Source organism: Pan troglodytes, chromosome 8 (assembly GCF_028858775.2).
Source record: "Pan troglodytes isolate AG18354 chromosome 8, NHGRI_mPanTro3-v2.0_pri, whole genome shotgun sequence".
NCBI classification, from domain to species: domain Eukaryota; kingdom Metazoa; phylum Chordata; class Mammalia; order Primates; family Hominidae; genus Pan; species Pan troglodytes.
The window spans coordinates 48,023,131-48,040,055 of NC_072406.2; the positions used below are offsets into that span (position 1 = coordinate 48,023,131).

The 16,925-nt window shown below is 41.3% G+C and overlaps 1 protein-coding gene across 6 annotated transcripts in view; it reads right to left on the reverse strand.

Annotated features, from left to right (window-relative positions):
• The window catches only part of CUL2 (cullin 2), an 80,870-nt gene that overhangs the window by 58,531 nt on the left and 5,414 nt on the right, over positions 1-16,925 (reverse strand). For 4 of the 6 annotated variants that reach the window (XM_016962992.4, XM_016962994.4, XM_063817535.1 and 1 more), the window contains one exon: positions 2,892-3,032. In XM_016962992.4, the coding sequence (XP_016818481.1) occupies positions 2,892-3,010 (119 nt within the window). In that variant the 5' untranslated portion in view covers positions 3,011-3,032. 6 annotated transcript variants of the gene reach the window in all.

The following is a 16,925-nucleotide window of genomic DNA, read 5'->3' on the forward strand; positions in this document are numbered from 1 at the left end:
CCAGATACTCGGGAGGCTGAGGTATGAGAATCACTTGAACCTGGGAGGTGGAGGCTGCAATGAGCTGAGATCACTGCACTATGTCTAACAAAAAAAAGAACTACAACGCACTATGTCTAATAAAAAAAAAGAACCACAAAAACAACAGGCACAAAAATCAAGATAGTAGTTAGCTCCTAGAGAAACGGGTGGGATTGTGAACTTAGAGGGTCACGTGTTTCGGGTGGGGGTTATAGTGAATGCGGACAATGTTCTATTGTTCAATGTTCTATTGATAATGTAATTGCTTGCATTATAATTATTTGTGCAACGGTGTATTTTATGAACTTGTCCATATTTGTGTTATTCACACTCCCCACAAATGCATGCTAAAAGTTCAAATAATAACACATATTTGAAACAATGTGGAGGGACCTGTTTTTTCCTTTTCAAAGTATTTACATTGTATGGCCCTTAAAATTTCCACTTAAGATATTAAGGGTCAGAAGTGAACTTTATATTCTTGGGCAAAATAACAGGGAAAATGATGGAATTTTACCTTATAACAATTAGTAGCATAGTCTTTTATTTATTTATTTTTGAAACGGAGTCTTGCTCTTATTGCCCAGGCTGTAGTGCAAAGGCCCGATCTTGGCTCACTGCAACCTCTGCCTCCCAGGGTTCAAGCAATTCTCCTGCCTCAGCCTCCCGAGTAGCTGAGATTCCAGGCACCCACAACCACGCCCAGCTAATTTTTGTATTTTTAGTAGAGACGAGGTTTCGCCATGTTGGTCAGGCTGGTCTCGAACTCCTGACCTCATAATCCGCCCGCCTCAGCCTATCAAACTGCTTGAATTGTAGGCGTGAGACAACGTGCCAGGCCTGTACTCTTTAATCATTATTTTTGCAGACTTTTTATTTTGGGGGTGAGAGAAAGTTCATGATCAGGTGAAAAATAACTGGCCCAGCCACCAGCTGGGCAAGGTGGCTCACACCTGTAATCCTAGCACTTTGGGAGGCCAAGGTGGGAGAAGCGATTGAGCCCAGGAGCTCGAGATCAGCCTGGGCAACATAGTGAGAACTCACCTCTACAAAAAAATTTTAAAAATCAGCCAGGTGTGGTAGCACATGCCTGTAGTCCCAGCTACTCAGGAGGCTGAGGTAGGAGGATCTCTTGAGCCTAGGAGGTTGAGGCTGCAGTGAGCTATAGTCACACCACTGTACTCCAGCCTGGGTGACAAAGTGAGACCCTGTCTCTAAAAAGTAAAAATTAAAAAAAAAAAAGGATAACTAAATCATATTAGATGGACCAAACAAATAACATCAGAGAAATAACAGTGACTGAAGGGGTCACTTTCCAGGGAAGTAATCTATTTCAAAACCACTTAAAAACCAAGAAATTCACTGTCGATTCTATACAATGATGAAGAACACATTTTAATTTTTTTTTCTTTACCTTCTGTTCATTTTCCCTCTTCTTGCTCTTCTTGTAGTCATCTATAACCAACTCCTCTTCCCTCTCTGCTCCTTGTTTTAGCTAAAATATCCTTAAAAGCACCTATGAACTTGCCTAGCCCAATCTCACTAACACACAAGTAGCAACACTTTTTCAACTTTTATTAAGATTCTTGCCCCAAATCAATCCATAATGTTCCACAGAAAAATTAGCCATCTAATTCAAAGGCAGAATCTGTATTGGTTATCCTCTAGATATACTGGAAAACATAGGAAATTGGATCTTTAAGATACTATATTCAAGTCTGTGCTCCATCAATTACTACCCGTATGACCCTGGGCAAATAAGTCCCTTACCTCTGAGATCAGTTTCCTTATCCGTTACAGTCAAGTAATTATTTTTGCCCCACTGATCTGATAGACTTGTTTGAGGTATCAAACAACATAAAAAATACAAAAGATCTTTTCAAACTTTGAAGCCTTCCAAAATGTCATCACCCTTTTACATATCTTCAGTGCCCAGAACATAGTTGGCTTAACAAACTTTTCTTACTGCCTACTGCAGTTGTAATGAATTAAATGGTTTTCTGTTGGTCTAAAGAACTTTACTCTTCTTGCATCCACATTCAGCTTAATATTAACAACTGAATTAGGCATTCAGAACAAGCTGAACTACTATCTTATGAAATCAGAGCTTTTCTAAAGAATGTACGCCCCATATAATGAGGGCAGCCCTTCTGTAGCCCCAGAAGATTGCTAGAGACGGCAGCACTAGTTAGGTCTAGCAGATCACTGTCATGGAGGAACGCAGGAAACTAGGCTTCAGGGCATCCTAGAGAAATCACCAATCTGCATTGTTACATAAAACTCTCAATTCACACATGTAGGCAATCTAATGAAAAACACGCTTCCACCCCAGTCACTGAACTTGCTGTTCACTCTCCAGCAAGCGCACTCTTCCCCCCAAAATCACATGGCTTGCTCCCTCGCTGCATTCCAGTCTCTGCTCTAATGTCACCATCCTCAGGGAGGCCTTCCTTGGCCACCCATTCTAAAAGAGCAGCACCCACACAGGTGCTCCAAGCCTCCCCCACGTCCTTATCCTGCTTTCATTTATCACGACCTCTTCTTGAAAGCAATGACATTAGATTTTTTTTTTACCTGTTTAGTGTCTATTTCTATTTTTATAATAGAAAGGAATTTTTTTTTGTTCACCAACTGTATTCCCAAAGCCTAAGTAGTCCTTGACAGATACTAAGTACTCAACAAATACTTGTTGAATGAAAGGTTATCAAATACTGATTGCCATAAAAGAGGTGATGAACTTGGAAATGTAGATGATAATATATTAGAAAATAGTTACATGGGAAAGTTCTTCCATAACATTGAACATGTTCTCAGTTTTCAACAAATTTATCAATTTTAGAACATTGATCAAGCTGCCATTAAAAGGATACGAGAAACGGTCATTCCATGTTGCTCTTTCGACGTATTCCAACATGACCACGGCTTTTATTGTCGTCAAAAGTTTGTTCCATGTTTCATCAAAATCTACTACTCTTGGTTTCAAAGACATTGTGCAAGTGTAGTGTTGAAATCTGTCAATTAAAAAACAATAACAATGTTAGCAATAATTCCATAAGCTTAGTTTTTTTGTTGTTGTTTTTTGTTTGTTTGCTTTGAGACGGAGTCTCGCTCTGTCGCCCAGGCTGGAGTGCAATGGCGCGATCTCGGCTCACTGCAAGCTCCGCCTCCCAGGTTCACGCCATTCTCCTGCCTCAGTCTCCCAAGTAGCTGGGACTACAGGCACCCGCCACCATGCCCAGCTAATTTTTTGTATTTTTTTTTAGTAGAGACGGGGTTTCACCGTGTTAGCCAGGATGGTCTTGATCTCCTGACCTCATGATCCGCCCACCTTGGCCTCCCAAAGTGCTGGGATTACAGGCATGAGCCATCACACCTGGCCAGTTATTTGTTTTTAAAGCACTACATAATTAAATAGCATGATATATGCAAGGAGTGAGAAAAGAACCCGGCACACAACAAAATGTTAGCTACCATCTTTTCATGACTATCCAGACAAGAAATTTCACAGACTATTTACATTCATTACAAGCTCTAGGAAATGGAAAGCTTCTAGTACAAATTATTTATGATCAAGGGTATAGTTTCAAAGATTTATAGTCCTCATTTAATATTGCGAGGGAAAGAAACGGGGACCCACTTAACCAAAAGGCCAACTTCCATCATGGGAAATAATGCAGGACATTCAACCGAAAGGTTTTGGCCCCAAATCCTTGTGGTTTGCACTCCTGAAAGTGGGGAATGAGGCAGCATGCAAGGGAATATGAGAAGACACAAGAAAATAAAAGGCTTTACCTTCCTGGAGCATCAGTTTTGGTATAAGATTAGGGAAGAAATTTACATTTATATTAAACCAAACAGGGATGAATTATGGAGTAGAATATAAAATTCACATGACCTTTTAAGATTAAAAAAAAAGATTCCACAGAAATGTCAGGTTTGCAGTGGAGAGCTTAAGGCTCCTTCCCAGATTCTTGGGGTATCTACCTCCCAGTTCTAATGAAAAGCATGGCTCTAGCATGGAACCCCTGGCTCCAGTGAACCTAATGGGCTTTTTTTTTTTTTTTTTTTGAGACAGAGTCTCACTCTGTTGCCCAGGCTGGAGTGCAGTGGCGCAATCTCGGCTCACTGCAACCTTCACCTCCCAGGTTCAGGTAATTCTCCTGCCTGAACCTCCCGAGTAGCTGGGACTACAGGCGCCCGCCACCACGCCCGGCTCATTTTTTGTATTTTTAGTAGAGACGGGGTTTCACCATGTTAGCCAGGATGGCCTTCATCTCCTGACCTCGTGATCCACCCACCTCGGCCTCCCAAAGTGCAGGGATTACAGGCGTGAGCCACTGCACCTGGCCCAGAATGGGCTTTTAAGGGAGTTCAAAGACTCCTGCCTCAGACAAACTGCATTTAGGAATTAGCTGGTTTCTGGAACAAAAGGGTCCCAAATTAAAAGAGAAACTTTCTAAGCTAAATGTAATTGCTCAAAGGAACATTTTTCTGGCAAATGTTTTAACAGCATCCCTCATGTCTCCCCTTATTAGCAGGACTGTAAGACACCAACCTAGTCTGTAGCCAAGGCCAAAAAAGGATGAAACATCTTTTCTCATCTCCCACCATAGGGGAAAGGGGAGGCAGAGAATGGGGAGGAGGGAATGATGCATAAAGAGAATGAGCAAAGGGAGCGGGTAGGATGGCGGCCGCACCACCAGCCACGGACTGGGAGAGGCCCTTCTGTGTTTCCAGATGAGAAGAGAGCTCAAGGAATCCCAGGAATAGACTCCATGGAAAAGAATGAAAAAAATCAGAGAAAAGCCAAATATCCAAAAGAGGGTATGCCTTGTTGAACCACATCCTCTTTCCTCAACATACCAAAGCCTCCACCTCCTGGCCTTCAACTCATTCCCAAACTATCTATAACGGATTAGCAGCAATTTTACTCTGCAAAATTGAGGGGAAGGTGGGAGTGGAGGAGGTGGGAGAACCTACTGAGTTTCCTAAGCTCTAAATAAGGGAATTAACCATGCCTCCTTCTCTTCCTTGTTTACTACATCCTATCATCAACTGTGCACATGAGTATTTCCTGAATCCATCCATACTTGTATAGCCCTACAAATGCTCCGGAATCAGGCCCTCAGCAGAAATAGTAACAGTTAATATTTACATTGTGTATACTGCGAGCCAAGCACTAGTCTAAGTACCCTGTACAAACTTGTTTAATCCTCCCAACATTCTGACAGGTAGGTCCACTGCTGTACCCATTTTCTTTTCTTTTCTTTTCTTTTTTTTTTTCTTTTTCTTTTGAGATGGAGTCTCGCTGTTGTCAGCCTGGGCTGGGGTGCAATGGCGCAATCTCGGCTCACTGCAACCTCTGCTTCCCGGGTTGAAGTGATTCTCCTGCCTCAGCCTCCCAAGTAGCTGAGATTACAGGCGTCCGCCACCACACCCGGCTAATTTTTTATTTTTAGTAGAGACAGGGTTTTTCACCATGTTGGCCAGGCTGGTCTCAAACTCCTGACCTCAAGTGATCCACCCACCTTGGCCTCCTAAAGTGCTAGGGTTACAGGCATGGGCCACTGCGCCTGACCTGTTCTCCCCATTTTCTGAATAAGAAAACTGAGTCACAAGTGATTCAGAAACTTGCTTAAGGTCACAAAGCTATGTAATGGTGGCATCAGGATTCAGACCCGTGCTGCGGCCGGTGCTCTAGGCTGCTGTGTGCAACCATGCTGCCTCACTAACATGCTTGGTGAATACTTACTCCTTGCCAGGCACCATTCCAAGCTCTGAGGATACAGTGGACAAAACAAAGTTCTTGACTTCAAGATCAGAATCTCAGATCTCGCCCTTATCAAAGACACAAAAATAACCTACCTAAGCCAAAAAGTTGACCATGTTACTCTGTACATAAAGTACAAAGTTTGTTGTTTCCTTCTACAGACAGCATTCAGTTTAGGCTCAACTGCAACATGGCACCCAAGCTTCCTCTCCTCCTGGTACTCCCTACTGTGACATCATAATCTAGGAACTTCTCTCTGCTTAGAGATCACTGAACACATCAGCCTGATTCATACACTTGCCTTTACCCTTACTATTTTCTCTACCTAAAGTGCTTTTCTTTTCCTTAGCTGCCCCCTCCACCCATTCCACCTAACTCCCACTGATAGTCTAACCTTGGTCCACTAGCTTTTTTTTTGTTTGTTCCTGAGACAGAGTCTCCCTCTGTCACCCAGGCTCGAGTGCACTGCAACCTCCACCTCCCACGTTCAAGTGATTCACCTGCCACAGCCTCTCAAGGAGCTGGGGGATTACAGGCGCGAGCCATCGCACCCTAATTTTTGTATTGTTAATAGAGACAGGGTTTCACCATGTTGGCCAGGCTGGTCTCGAACTCCTGAGGCTCAAGTGATCCGCCCGCCTTGGCCTCCCAAAGTGCTGGGATTATAGGTGTGAGCCATTGTGCCCGGCCTACATCTGCTTTTAAGAAACTTTCTTGGACCATTTAAGCTAGGTAAGGTGTCCTATCATAGGTATTACCTGAGAACTCCACACTTTCCTCTATTAGAGCACTTCATCGCTCTGAACTGTAATTACCTGAGTGTTTCTGAGAGTGGGGACAATTCTGTAACTGCGTACCAAAAAGCTAGCGATGCTCCCCTCACATTCGCTTTCTCCTCTTATAAAATGGAATCATATTATACACACTGCTTGTAAATTAGTTTAACAGTTGCACAGACTTTTTTTGCTTTATGGAATCAGACTGACACTGACTTCTCTGTTGAGACTGATAGATTTCTGGTACCACAGGAAAATACACAGTTACAATCCATGCTTGGATGGATAGCAAATCTGGAAGCCAAGGTGCAAGAAGCACCAGCCTCGTGAAACACACCAAAAACTGACAAACCAATAGCAGGAAGGTATGCTGAGACAGTCTGTCAAGATTCTCTGCTTGCCCAGCAGAAAGCTCATATAACTAGGAAAATTAAGTTTCTTAAAAATGTTTAATAATAACATTCAGAGAAAGTTTACACAAGGATGTGAAAGAGACAGGGCAAAGAAGAAAAAGGACCACAGTCACACTATTTCTACCCCCCAAGCTGTCAAACAACTCATAAATCTATCAGTCTTGTTCTTCATTCCTGTGCCTTAATGAGATTCCCATGCGCACTCAGATTGTGTCCCATCAAGTAACTGCAAAAATCCAAATCTCCTGAAATCACCACAGTTCCTTTTAGTTTTCTTCTGAGTTCCACTCTTGCAACAATGGGGTTTTAGACACACAGGTCCAGTGGCTAGGGCCACTTATGGGCCCTAAAACACACACACACACACACACACACACACGCACACATGCTCCACATTTTTAAAAATTGCAAAATAAAAATTTCTATTTAATTACCTGTTTCCAGAAAACATTATGTCAACATTAATACAATATTTGCAACATTTTTGTTACATTTGAAAACACTTGTAGATTTGATTTCCTCACAGCATAATTTCTAAATATGCATGATTGTCAATAATAATTACAAAAGTGAATTATAAAACGCAGTTACCATATGACCCAGCAATTCCACTCCGAAGTATAAAGAGAAATAAAACTCCCAAGAGAAATACAACATATTCACATAAAAACTGGTACACAAATGTTCACTGTAGTATTATTCATAAAGGCCCTTGAAATAGCTCAAGTGTCTATCAACTGATAAATGGTTAAAATGCAATATATCCATACAATAAATTATTATTTGGCAATACGAGGAAATGAAGTACTGATACACACTATCACATGGATGACCCTCAAAAACATTCTACTAAGTGAATGAAGAGGGCCACAAAATAGCCACATAATGTATGAATCTATTTATATAGATTATCAAGAATAGGCAAATCTAGAGACAGAAAGTAGGTGAGTGGTTGACTAGGGAACTTGGGGGGAAAATGGGAAATGACTGCCAACAGGGTGAGGAAAATGCTCTAAAGTTGATTGTCATGATAGTTGCACAACTCTGGGAATATACTAAAAACCATTAAATTGTATATTTCAAATAGGTAAACTGAATGGTATGTGACGTATATCTCAATAAAGCTGCTATACATTTAAAAATGAATTATAAAATCCTACCAAAAATTTTAGAGCAATTTAACGGGGATGAGGTGGAAGTAAGTATCAACACATCCATATGGTCATTTAGCATAAAATTCTGAAATCTCAATCTCTCTCCCACCACTCCCGTGTACGACCTCATTGCCACCTCCCATTGAATGAGGCAATAAATGTTATATGTTCCTGGGTGTATTTTATACATATATGTGATTTGTTACTCCCTTTTACATAATACAAACATGGTATTTTTTTCATCTGTTTTACATAAATGGTATACTATTCAGATTGTTATATATCTGCTTTTTTCTCTTAAAAGTATATTTGTGGCCAGGCACGGTGGCTCACGCCTGTAAGCCCAACACTTCGGGAGGCCAAGGTGGGTGGATCACCTGAGGTCAGGAGTTCGAGATCAGCTGGCTGACATGGTGAAACCCCATCTCTACTAAAAATACAAAAAAAATTAGCCAGGTGTGGTTGTGGGCACCTGTAGTCCCAGCTACTCCGGAGGCTGAGGCAGGAGAATGGCATGAACCCAGGAGGCGGAGCTTGCAATGAGCCGAGATAAAACTCCCAAGAGAAATACAACATATTCACATAAAAACTGGTACACAAATGTTCACTGTAGTATTATTCATAAAGGCCCTTGAAACAGCTCAAGTGTCTATCAACTGATAAATGGTTAAAATGCAATATATCCATACAATAAATTATTACTTGGCAATACGAGGAAATGAAGTGCTGATACACACTATCACATGGATGACCCTCAAAAACATTCTACTAAGTGAATGAAGAGGGCCACAAAATAGCCACTGCACTCCAGTCTGGGCAACAGAGCAAGACTCCGTCTCAAAACAAAAAACAAAAAACAAAAACAAACAAACAAACAAAAATTAGCCGGGTGTGGTGGTGGCTGCCTATAATCCCAGCTACTCAAGAGGCTGAGGAGGAGAATCGCTTGAACCTGAGAGGTGGAGGTTGTGGTGAGCCAAGATCATGCCACTGCACTCCACTCTGGACAACAGAGCAAGACTCCGTCTCAAAAAATAATAATAACAAAATAAAAAGAAATAAAAATCAGGCCAGACGTGGTGGCTCACACCTGTAATCCCAGCACTTTGGGAGGCCGAGGCAGGCGCATTACCTGAGGTCAGGAGTTCAAGACCAGCCTGACCAACATGGAGAAACCCAGTCTCTACTAAAAATACAAAATTAGCCGGGCACGGTGGCACATGCCTATAATCCCAGCTACTCAGGAGGCTGAGGCAGGAGAATCGCTTGAACCCAGGAGGCGGGGGTTGCGGTGAGTCGAGATCGTGCCATTGCATTCCAGCCTGGGCAACAAGAGTGAAACTCCGTCTCAAAAAAAAAAAAGAAATAAAAATAATATTTAAAATATATATTTACAGATGTAATGATATGCTGTCTGAAATCTGCTTCACAATTAAACAGCTTGCTCATGAGTTGATAACTGTTAAGGATGAATAACAGGGACATGGGGATTTATTACAGTATTCTTTTTTTGTATGTGTTTACAATTTTCCATAATAAAGGAATTTAAAAATCCTACTCCTCATAAACATCATTAATATTTTCATAAATTTAGGGGAGAAAGCACATCATCTCTAACTGAAAGCCGTTACTAACCTTCCCTTCTGAGAATCTTAACTTTCCTGTGAGTTTTAGGTTTCCAAAGTTGTAGGAGAGCTCACAAAACACATGGTACTGTCCCTAAATGTGATGTGTTAACATAGCCTGACAAAATGTCCACCCCCAAAAAACTTAAATTACTAATAGCAGAAATAAAAAATATATACGTTTGTTAAGATCAGGTGAATTTTTTTTTTTTTTTTTTTTTTTGAGACGGAGTTTCTGTCTTGTTGCCCAGGCTGGAGTGCAATGGCATGATCTCGGCTCACCACAACCTTCACATCCCAGGTGTAAGCAATTCTCCTGCCTCAGCCTCCCAAGTAGCTGGAATTACAGGCTTGCGCCACCACACCGGTGTAATTTTGTATTTTTTTTTTTAGTAGAGACGGGGTTTCTCCATGTTGGTCAGGCTGGTCTCAAACTCCCAACCTCAGGTGATCCCCCTGCCTCAACCTCCCAAAGTGCTGGGATTACAGGTGTGAGCTACTGCACCCAGCCCGACATTTTTCATATAAAGAGATTTGTTCCTGTGAACTCACTTGCTGGAGCAAAAAAACAATTTAGATAATTTCAGCAGGTGAAAGTTACAGTATCTCAAAAGATGCATTTTGGTGTTTTGTATTGTACTTACCTTCTAAAAGTATAATTATCAATAATGTAAATGGCTAACCACTTACTATTTTGATTCTCTTTATAGTGAACAAAACTCCTGAATGACGATTTATTTCAGTACTGATCAGCAGCACCAATAAAAATTTGGCATCCAAAAATTATCAGTAAGATACAATAGAGTGGTCTAAATTGACTTCAGATAGTTAAGACACCATAATTAGTTTTTTAAATGCCACTCAATAGGCTTAGAGCAGATTTCCTTCCAAATGCATAAAATGAGAAAATACTTAAGACCCAATAAAGAGCCTTACAGCAGTCCCCTGCCTTATCCAAGGGGATACGTTTCAAGATCCCCAGGAATGCCCGAAACTATGTTTTTTCATGTACATACATACCTATGATAAAGTTTATTATATAAATCAAGCACAGTAAGAGATTAACAAAAACTAGCAGTAAGATATAACAATTATAACAATATGCTATAATAAAAGTTACATGACCATGGTCTCTCAGAATATCTCACTGTGCTGTACTCGCCCTTCTTGTGAAGGTGTGAGACAATACAATGCCTATGTAATGAGATGAAGTGAGGTGAGTGACACATGCATCGGAAGGTCGGCATTAGGCTACTTACTACTGACCTTCTGTATTCCTGAATATGTGTTACAGTCCCTGACTTAGAGTTAATGGCTTGGTGTCATTCGTCTTTGGGGATCCCTTGCTGAGTCTTCAAATAGGCTCAATGCTTTCTGGCACAGTATGTTGCCATCAAGTGGAACTTGTCTCTGCTCATGTCTTCCACCCACCAGTGTAATGCCTTTTCCAAATTAACTAAGCACTTATTACACGATATAACTATCACTTTTACAGATTGAGATCTGACAGCAAAACTAGTAAGAATTTCTTTCTTCACAATTTCTTTTCTTTCATAATTGTGAAGAAAGAAAAAGAAATTCTTATTAGACCTGCTTACAGTAGGTCTTAGCAATCTCAGTCTATTATTTTTTTCTTTCCTCATTGAGAACTTTCAACTTTTCGTGTAAAGGAAGCACTCTATGGCAGAAGCCTCTCTGGTGTATCCATATTGCTAGGATCACTACTCCTGTACTTTGGGGGCCCTTACTAAGTAAAATCAGGGTGACTTGAACACAAATACTGCAAAACTGCAACAGTCTATCTGATAATCAAGACAGCTACTAAGTGACTAATGGCAGGAGGCATCCACAGCGTAGAGATGCTGGACAAAGGGATGATTCACGTCTGAGCAGGACCGTGCAAGATTTCATCACACTACTGAGGACAGTACAGAATTTAATTATGAGTTATTTCTGAAATTTTCCATTTAATATTTGCAGACCCCATTGACCGTGGGTAACTAAAATGCAGAAAACAAAACTGTGAATAAGGGAGGCAGGGAGGTGGAATACCATATTAACTTGGCATTATTTTCCATTTCCATAGGTGGGCCCAAAGCTGCCAATGGTGCACACTGACCAAATATGTTGCCATCATTTAATATTAAAATAAGCTCCAAGAATGCATCTAAACATTTTCATCTTGCTGTATCAAATGAGCGAGCCACTGGATGTAACTAAGAATGCCCTTTCTTATTTGGAGGTTAAGGGTGCAATGTTTTTTGTTGCAGTAAGGTTTGACCCACGGAGCTCTAAGTACTCCATAAACAACATTTCCATCATGACTTTCTGGCTTTAGAATTCCTTTATTTATTTATTTATTTATTTATTTATTTATTTTTGAGACAGGGTCTTGTTCTGTCACCCAGTGCAGTGGTGTGATCCTGGCTCACTGCAGCCTTGACCTCCTGGGCTCAAGTGATCCTCCCGCCTCAGCCTCCTGAGCAGCTGGGACTACAGGCACACACCACTGCACTGAGCTACTTTTTTGTATTTGTAGAGATGGGGTTTCACTATGTTGCCCAGGCTGGTCTTGAACTCCTGAGCTCAAGCTTCCACCAGCCTTGGCCTCCCAAAGTACTAGGATTACAGGCGTGCACCACCGCACCCAGCCTAGAATTTCTAGTAGGTTTTTTACAAAAAGAAATGAGTTGGGAAAAAAAGAGTGAAGAGACATATGGTGTGTGCCAAAATGTATACTGCAGGAAAACATCTTGAAGTCTCAACAAGGGTGACACGGTGGGGAGTAGGGAATGTATTCATAATACAATAAGTTACAGAAGCCATTTGCACCCAGGTGTGGTGGCTCACACCTGTAATCCTAGTACTTTGGGAGGCTGAGGTGGGAGGATCACTTGAGCCTGGAAGTTTGAAAACAGCCTTAGCAACATAGACAGACCTGGTCTTTAAAAAAAAATAAAATTATAGTAGCTGGGCCCTCTGGTAACATGCGCCCGCAGGGAGACCCAGCTACTCAGGAGGCTAAGGTGGGAGCTTGGCTTGAGCAAAGGAGACTTCAAGGTTACATTAAGCTACAATGGCACCACCACACTCCAGCCTGGGCCAAAAGACCAAGATCTTGTCTCAAAAAAGCAGCTACCTGCTTCCAAAAATAAACCCACTGCACCAGAATAAAAGACCCCTCTCTGCAATGAACTTTAGACTCCCATAAGACTGCACAGCCTATACTTTGTTTCTTAAGTTTTCACATCGCTCTTATCAGCTTGAAGTTTAACGCCATTTTCACTTGCTTTCTCATTTTTTGTTCAATAATCTAATCAATGAATTTAAGAAACTGACTTTTTTAAAAAAAACTATTCTCATATATGTATCCCCGATCTCAGGTAAGTTAGAGAATTTGAATTTCTGAGTCCCTCATGACTAGGCAAGCCCATTTTGTATGAATACTAGACAAAGCTAGAACCAACCAGCCTTTACACAAATTATCAAAACATTGAGAACAAATTTTTTGGCTGTGTGCAGTGGCCCATACCTATAATCCCAGCACTTTGCGAGGCCAAGATGGGCAGACTGCTTGAGCCCAGGAGTTCGCAGCCAACCTGGGCAACATGGTGAACCCCGCCTGTACAAAATACAAACAGATCAGCCAGGTGTGGTGGCATGCACCTGTAGTCCCAGCTATTAGGGAGGCTGGGATGGGAGGATCACTTGAGCCCAAGATGTGACCGCACCACTACAATCTACTGTATTTGCTGACTGCTATATAATACATTAAATCCTGCCTATGTCCTGACACTGCTATAGAAGACACAGGCATGGAAGAATAATTAAAAAGGGGATACAGTTATGGCAGATGCATATCAATTAACCCTCTAGCAACTTTCTTGACACCTCCTGTTTACAATCCCAAAGAGAGCCAGTGAGTTGGCTCAAGTTTGTAATCCCAGCATTTTGGGAGGCCAACGTGGGAGGATCACTTGAGCTTAGGAGTTCAAGACCAGCCTGGGAACACAGCAAGACATCATCTTGACTGAAAAAAAAAAAAATTTGCCTGCAGTGAGTTATGATCACACCACTGCACTCCAGCCTGGGCAACAGAGCCAGACCTTGTCTCTCAAAATAAAAAGTTCCGATATATGCTACGACAAGGATTAACCTTGAAGATATTACGCTAAGTCAAATACACTAGACACAAGGTGAAAAATATCTTATGGTCCTATTTAAACAAAAGTATGTATGTGGGCAAATTCATAAAGGCAGAAAGAAGGATGAGATGTTATCAGATGCTGGGGGAAGGGGAAATGGGGAGCTACTGCCTAATGGTTGTACAGTTTCTGTCTAGGAACGAAAAAGTTTTGGAAATGGTGGTTTTGGAAATGGTGGTGAGGGTCACAATGACACTGTAAATGCAATTAACACCACTAAACTATACACTTAATGACGGTTAAAATGGTAAATTTTATGTCATGTATGTTTTAAGTGCTTAAAAACTAGATCACAGGTACAAAGTTCTGATGTCAGAGAAGTATCTGAATCTCACTGCAAAATGCTCTCTAAAAATTTTTAAATGGATGCATTCTAATCAAAATAATACTTGGTACTATGATGACAAAATACTATTTTTGGTTCAGACAGACTTTTATCAAATAAAAGAGAAATAACTTGAGATAAAATTTTTCTGAAGGCTCAGGACTACTTGGGGATCTTTCTCTTGATGTCACATTATTCATTATTTTGGTAACTATACACTTACATAATTACAAAGGTATCTTTGGCTGAGCATGGTGGCTCATGCTTGTAATCCCAGCAGTTTGGGAGGCCAAGGCGGGCAGATCACTTGAGGTCAGGAGTTTGAGACCAGCCTGGCCAACATGGTGAAACCCCATCTCTACTAAAAATACAAAAATTAGCCGGTGTGGTGGCAGGTGCCTGTAATCCCAGCTACTCAGGAGGCTGAGGCAGGAGAATCACTTGAACCCAGGAGGCAAAGGTTGCAGTGAGCCAAGATCGAGCCACTGCACTCCAGCCTGCATGAGAGCAAGACTCCATCTCAAAAAAAAAAAAGAAAGAAAAAGAAAAAAAGAAAGCTATCTTCTATTTCCCACCGTCAGAAAATAGCAGTTATAAAGGGGAAAGGCAAGCATTAATCCTGTGGTAATGAGTTGTAATCAAAGGTATCATTTACAAACTCATGGTTTTGAATACACAAACACACATATACATGCAGATAAAAAGATATAAACATAGATGTTTGTGTACGCATGGATGAATATACATATATTTCTAGCTCTGTTCACTGAGAAGGGCCTAGGAGGAATGACACCACAGTGGCAACGGGCACACATAGAACTTAGATCTTGGTTTCTAAATATCATTCTCCAAAAAAAGGAACCAGAGCTCCTCCTTGGAAAAGTGATTGATTCCAGGGCTGAAGCAGGAAAAATACAAGTTGAACCTAGAACACCTATGATGCCAGAAAATAGAAGGTGCTTTCCCCCCACAAAGAGGGTGGGGGCATATCGAAAGGACACAAGTTAAACTAAAGGTCAAAACTGGAACAAATCAGAGCAACAAAATAATGAATGATAGGATTAGATTATAAACCATAGGCGGGTCACAGTGACTCATGCCTGCTGTAATCCCAACACTTTGGGAAACCAAGGCAGGAGGACTGCTTGAGCCAAGGAGTTCAAAACCAGCCTGGAGCATAGCCTGTACTTTCTCTCCTTCAACTGAATTAAAACAAGGCTGAGATATTTTTAAAAATTTACATATGGCAAATCCATGTTTCATTCTTTGAAAAGCAACCTACAATAGAGAAAGACTAAGTCACTGAATTAATAGATGTAACTAACATTATTTATAATCTTAAACTATATAAAAGAGGCCAGGCACAGTGGCTCACACCTGTAATCCCAGCACCTTGGAAGGCCAAAGAGGGCGGATCTCTTGAGGTCAGGAGTTCAAGACCAGCCTGGTCAACATGGCAAAACCCTATCTCTACTAAAAATACAAAAATTAGTCAGGTGTGGTGGCAGACACCTATAGTCCCAGCTACTCGGGAGGCTGAGGCAGGAGAATCACTTGAACCCAGGAGGCAGAGGTTGCAGTGAGCTGAGATCGCGCCACTGCACTACAGCTTGGGTGACAAGAGTGAAACTCTGTCTCAAACAAGCAAACAAGACACAGTATCAGTCTGAATTTTTAATTCTCCAGAATAACAAAGCTTAAAGCAAAAGGAAATATTCCACCTCTCCTCCTCCAAAAGAAAAATCAACAGGGTTCAAGGCACCCCGAAAGTTTCTACAGATCCAACACCACAATCTTAACCTAACACTACTACTGTCTCAAAACTTTTAAGAATCAAAGGGATTGTCTCCAATAAGCCTTTCCCAATGAAAAGCCAAATATAAAGTACTGATATAGAAATCTATACATTCTTAAAGGTAACCCAAAGATTATGCTAACTGCAATATGACAGATACGTTACCAGTAAGATTCAAACCCAGGCACAGAGCCAAATCACTCTGAATAGATATTGTGATTAACTGATTACTGAGAGAGGGTTCAGTCATACATCTCATAGATCAATAACTTGTTATAAATCTCATAACATTCCAAATCGCTGCTTGTTTTTCCAAGATTTAACACGAGCCAGTCATAAGTCCTCATAATATTAAGATTCTAGGGCTGATCCTGTCATCAATTTACTTAAAAACAACTGATAGTTGGACAGGCCTGGTGGCTCACACTTGTAATCCCAGCACTTTGGTAAGCCGAGGCAAGTGAATCATGAGGTCAGGAGTTCAAGACCAGCCTGGCCAACGTGGTGAAACCCCGTCTCTACTAAAAATACAAAATTAGCTGGGGGTGGTGGTGGGCGCCTGTAATCCCAGTTACTTGGGAAGCTGAGGCAGGAGAATCTCCTAAACGCCAGAGGCGGAGAATGCAGTCAGCTGAGATTGTGCCACTGCACTCCAGCCTGGGTGACAGTGTGAGACTCCATCTCAAAAAATAATAATAATAAAAAATAACTGGCTGGGTGTGGTGGCTCACACCTGTAATCCCAGCACTCTGGGAGGCTGAGGCAGGCAGATCACAAGGTCAGGAGATTGAGACCATCCTGGCTAACACAGTGAAACCCCGTCTCTACTAAAAAAACACAA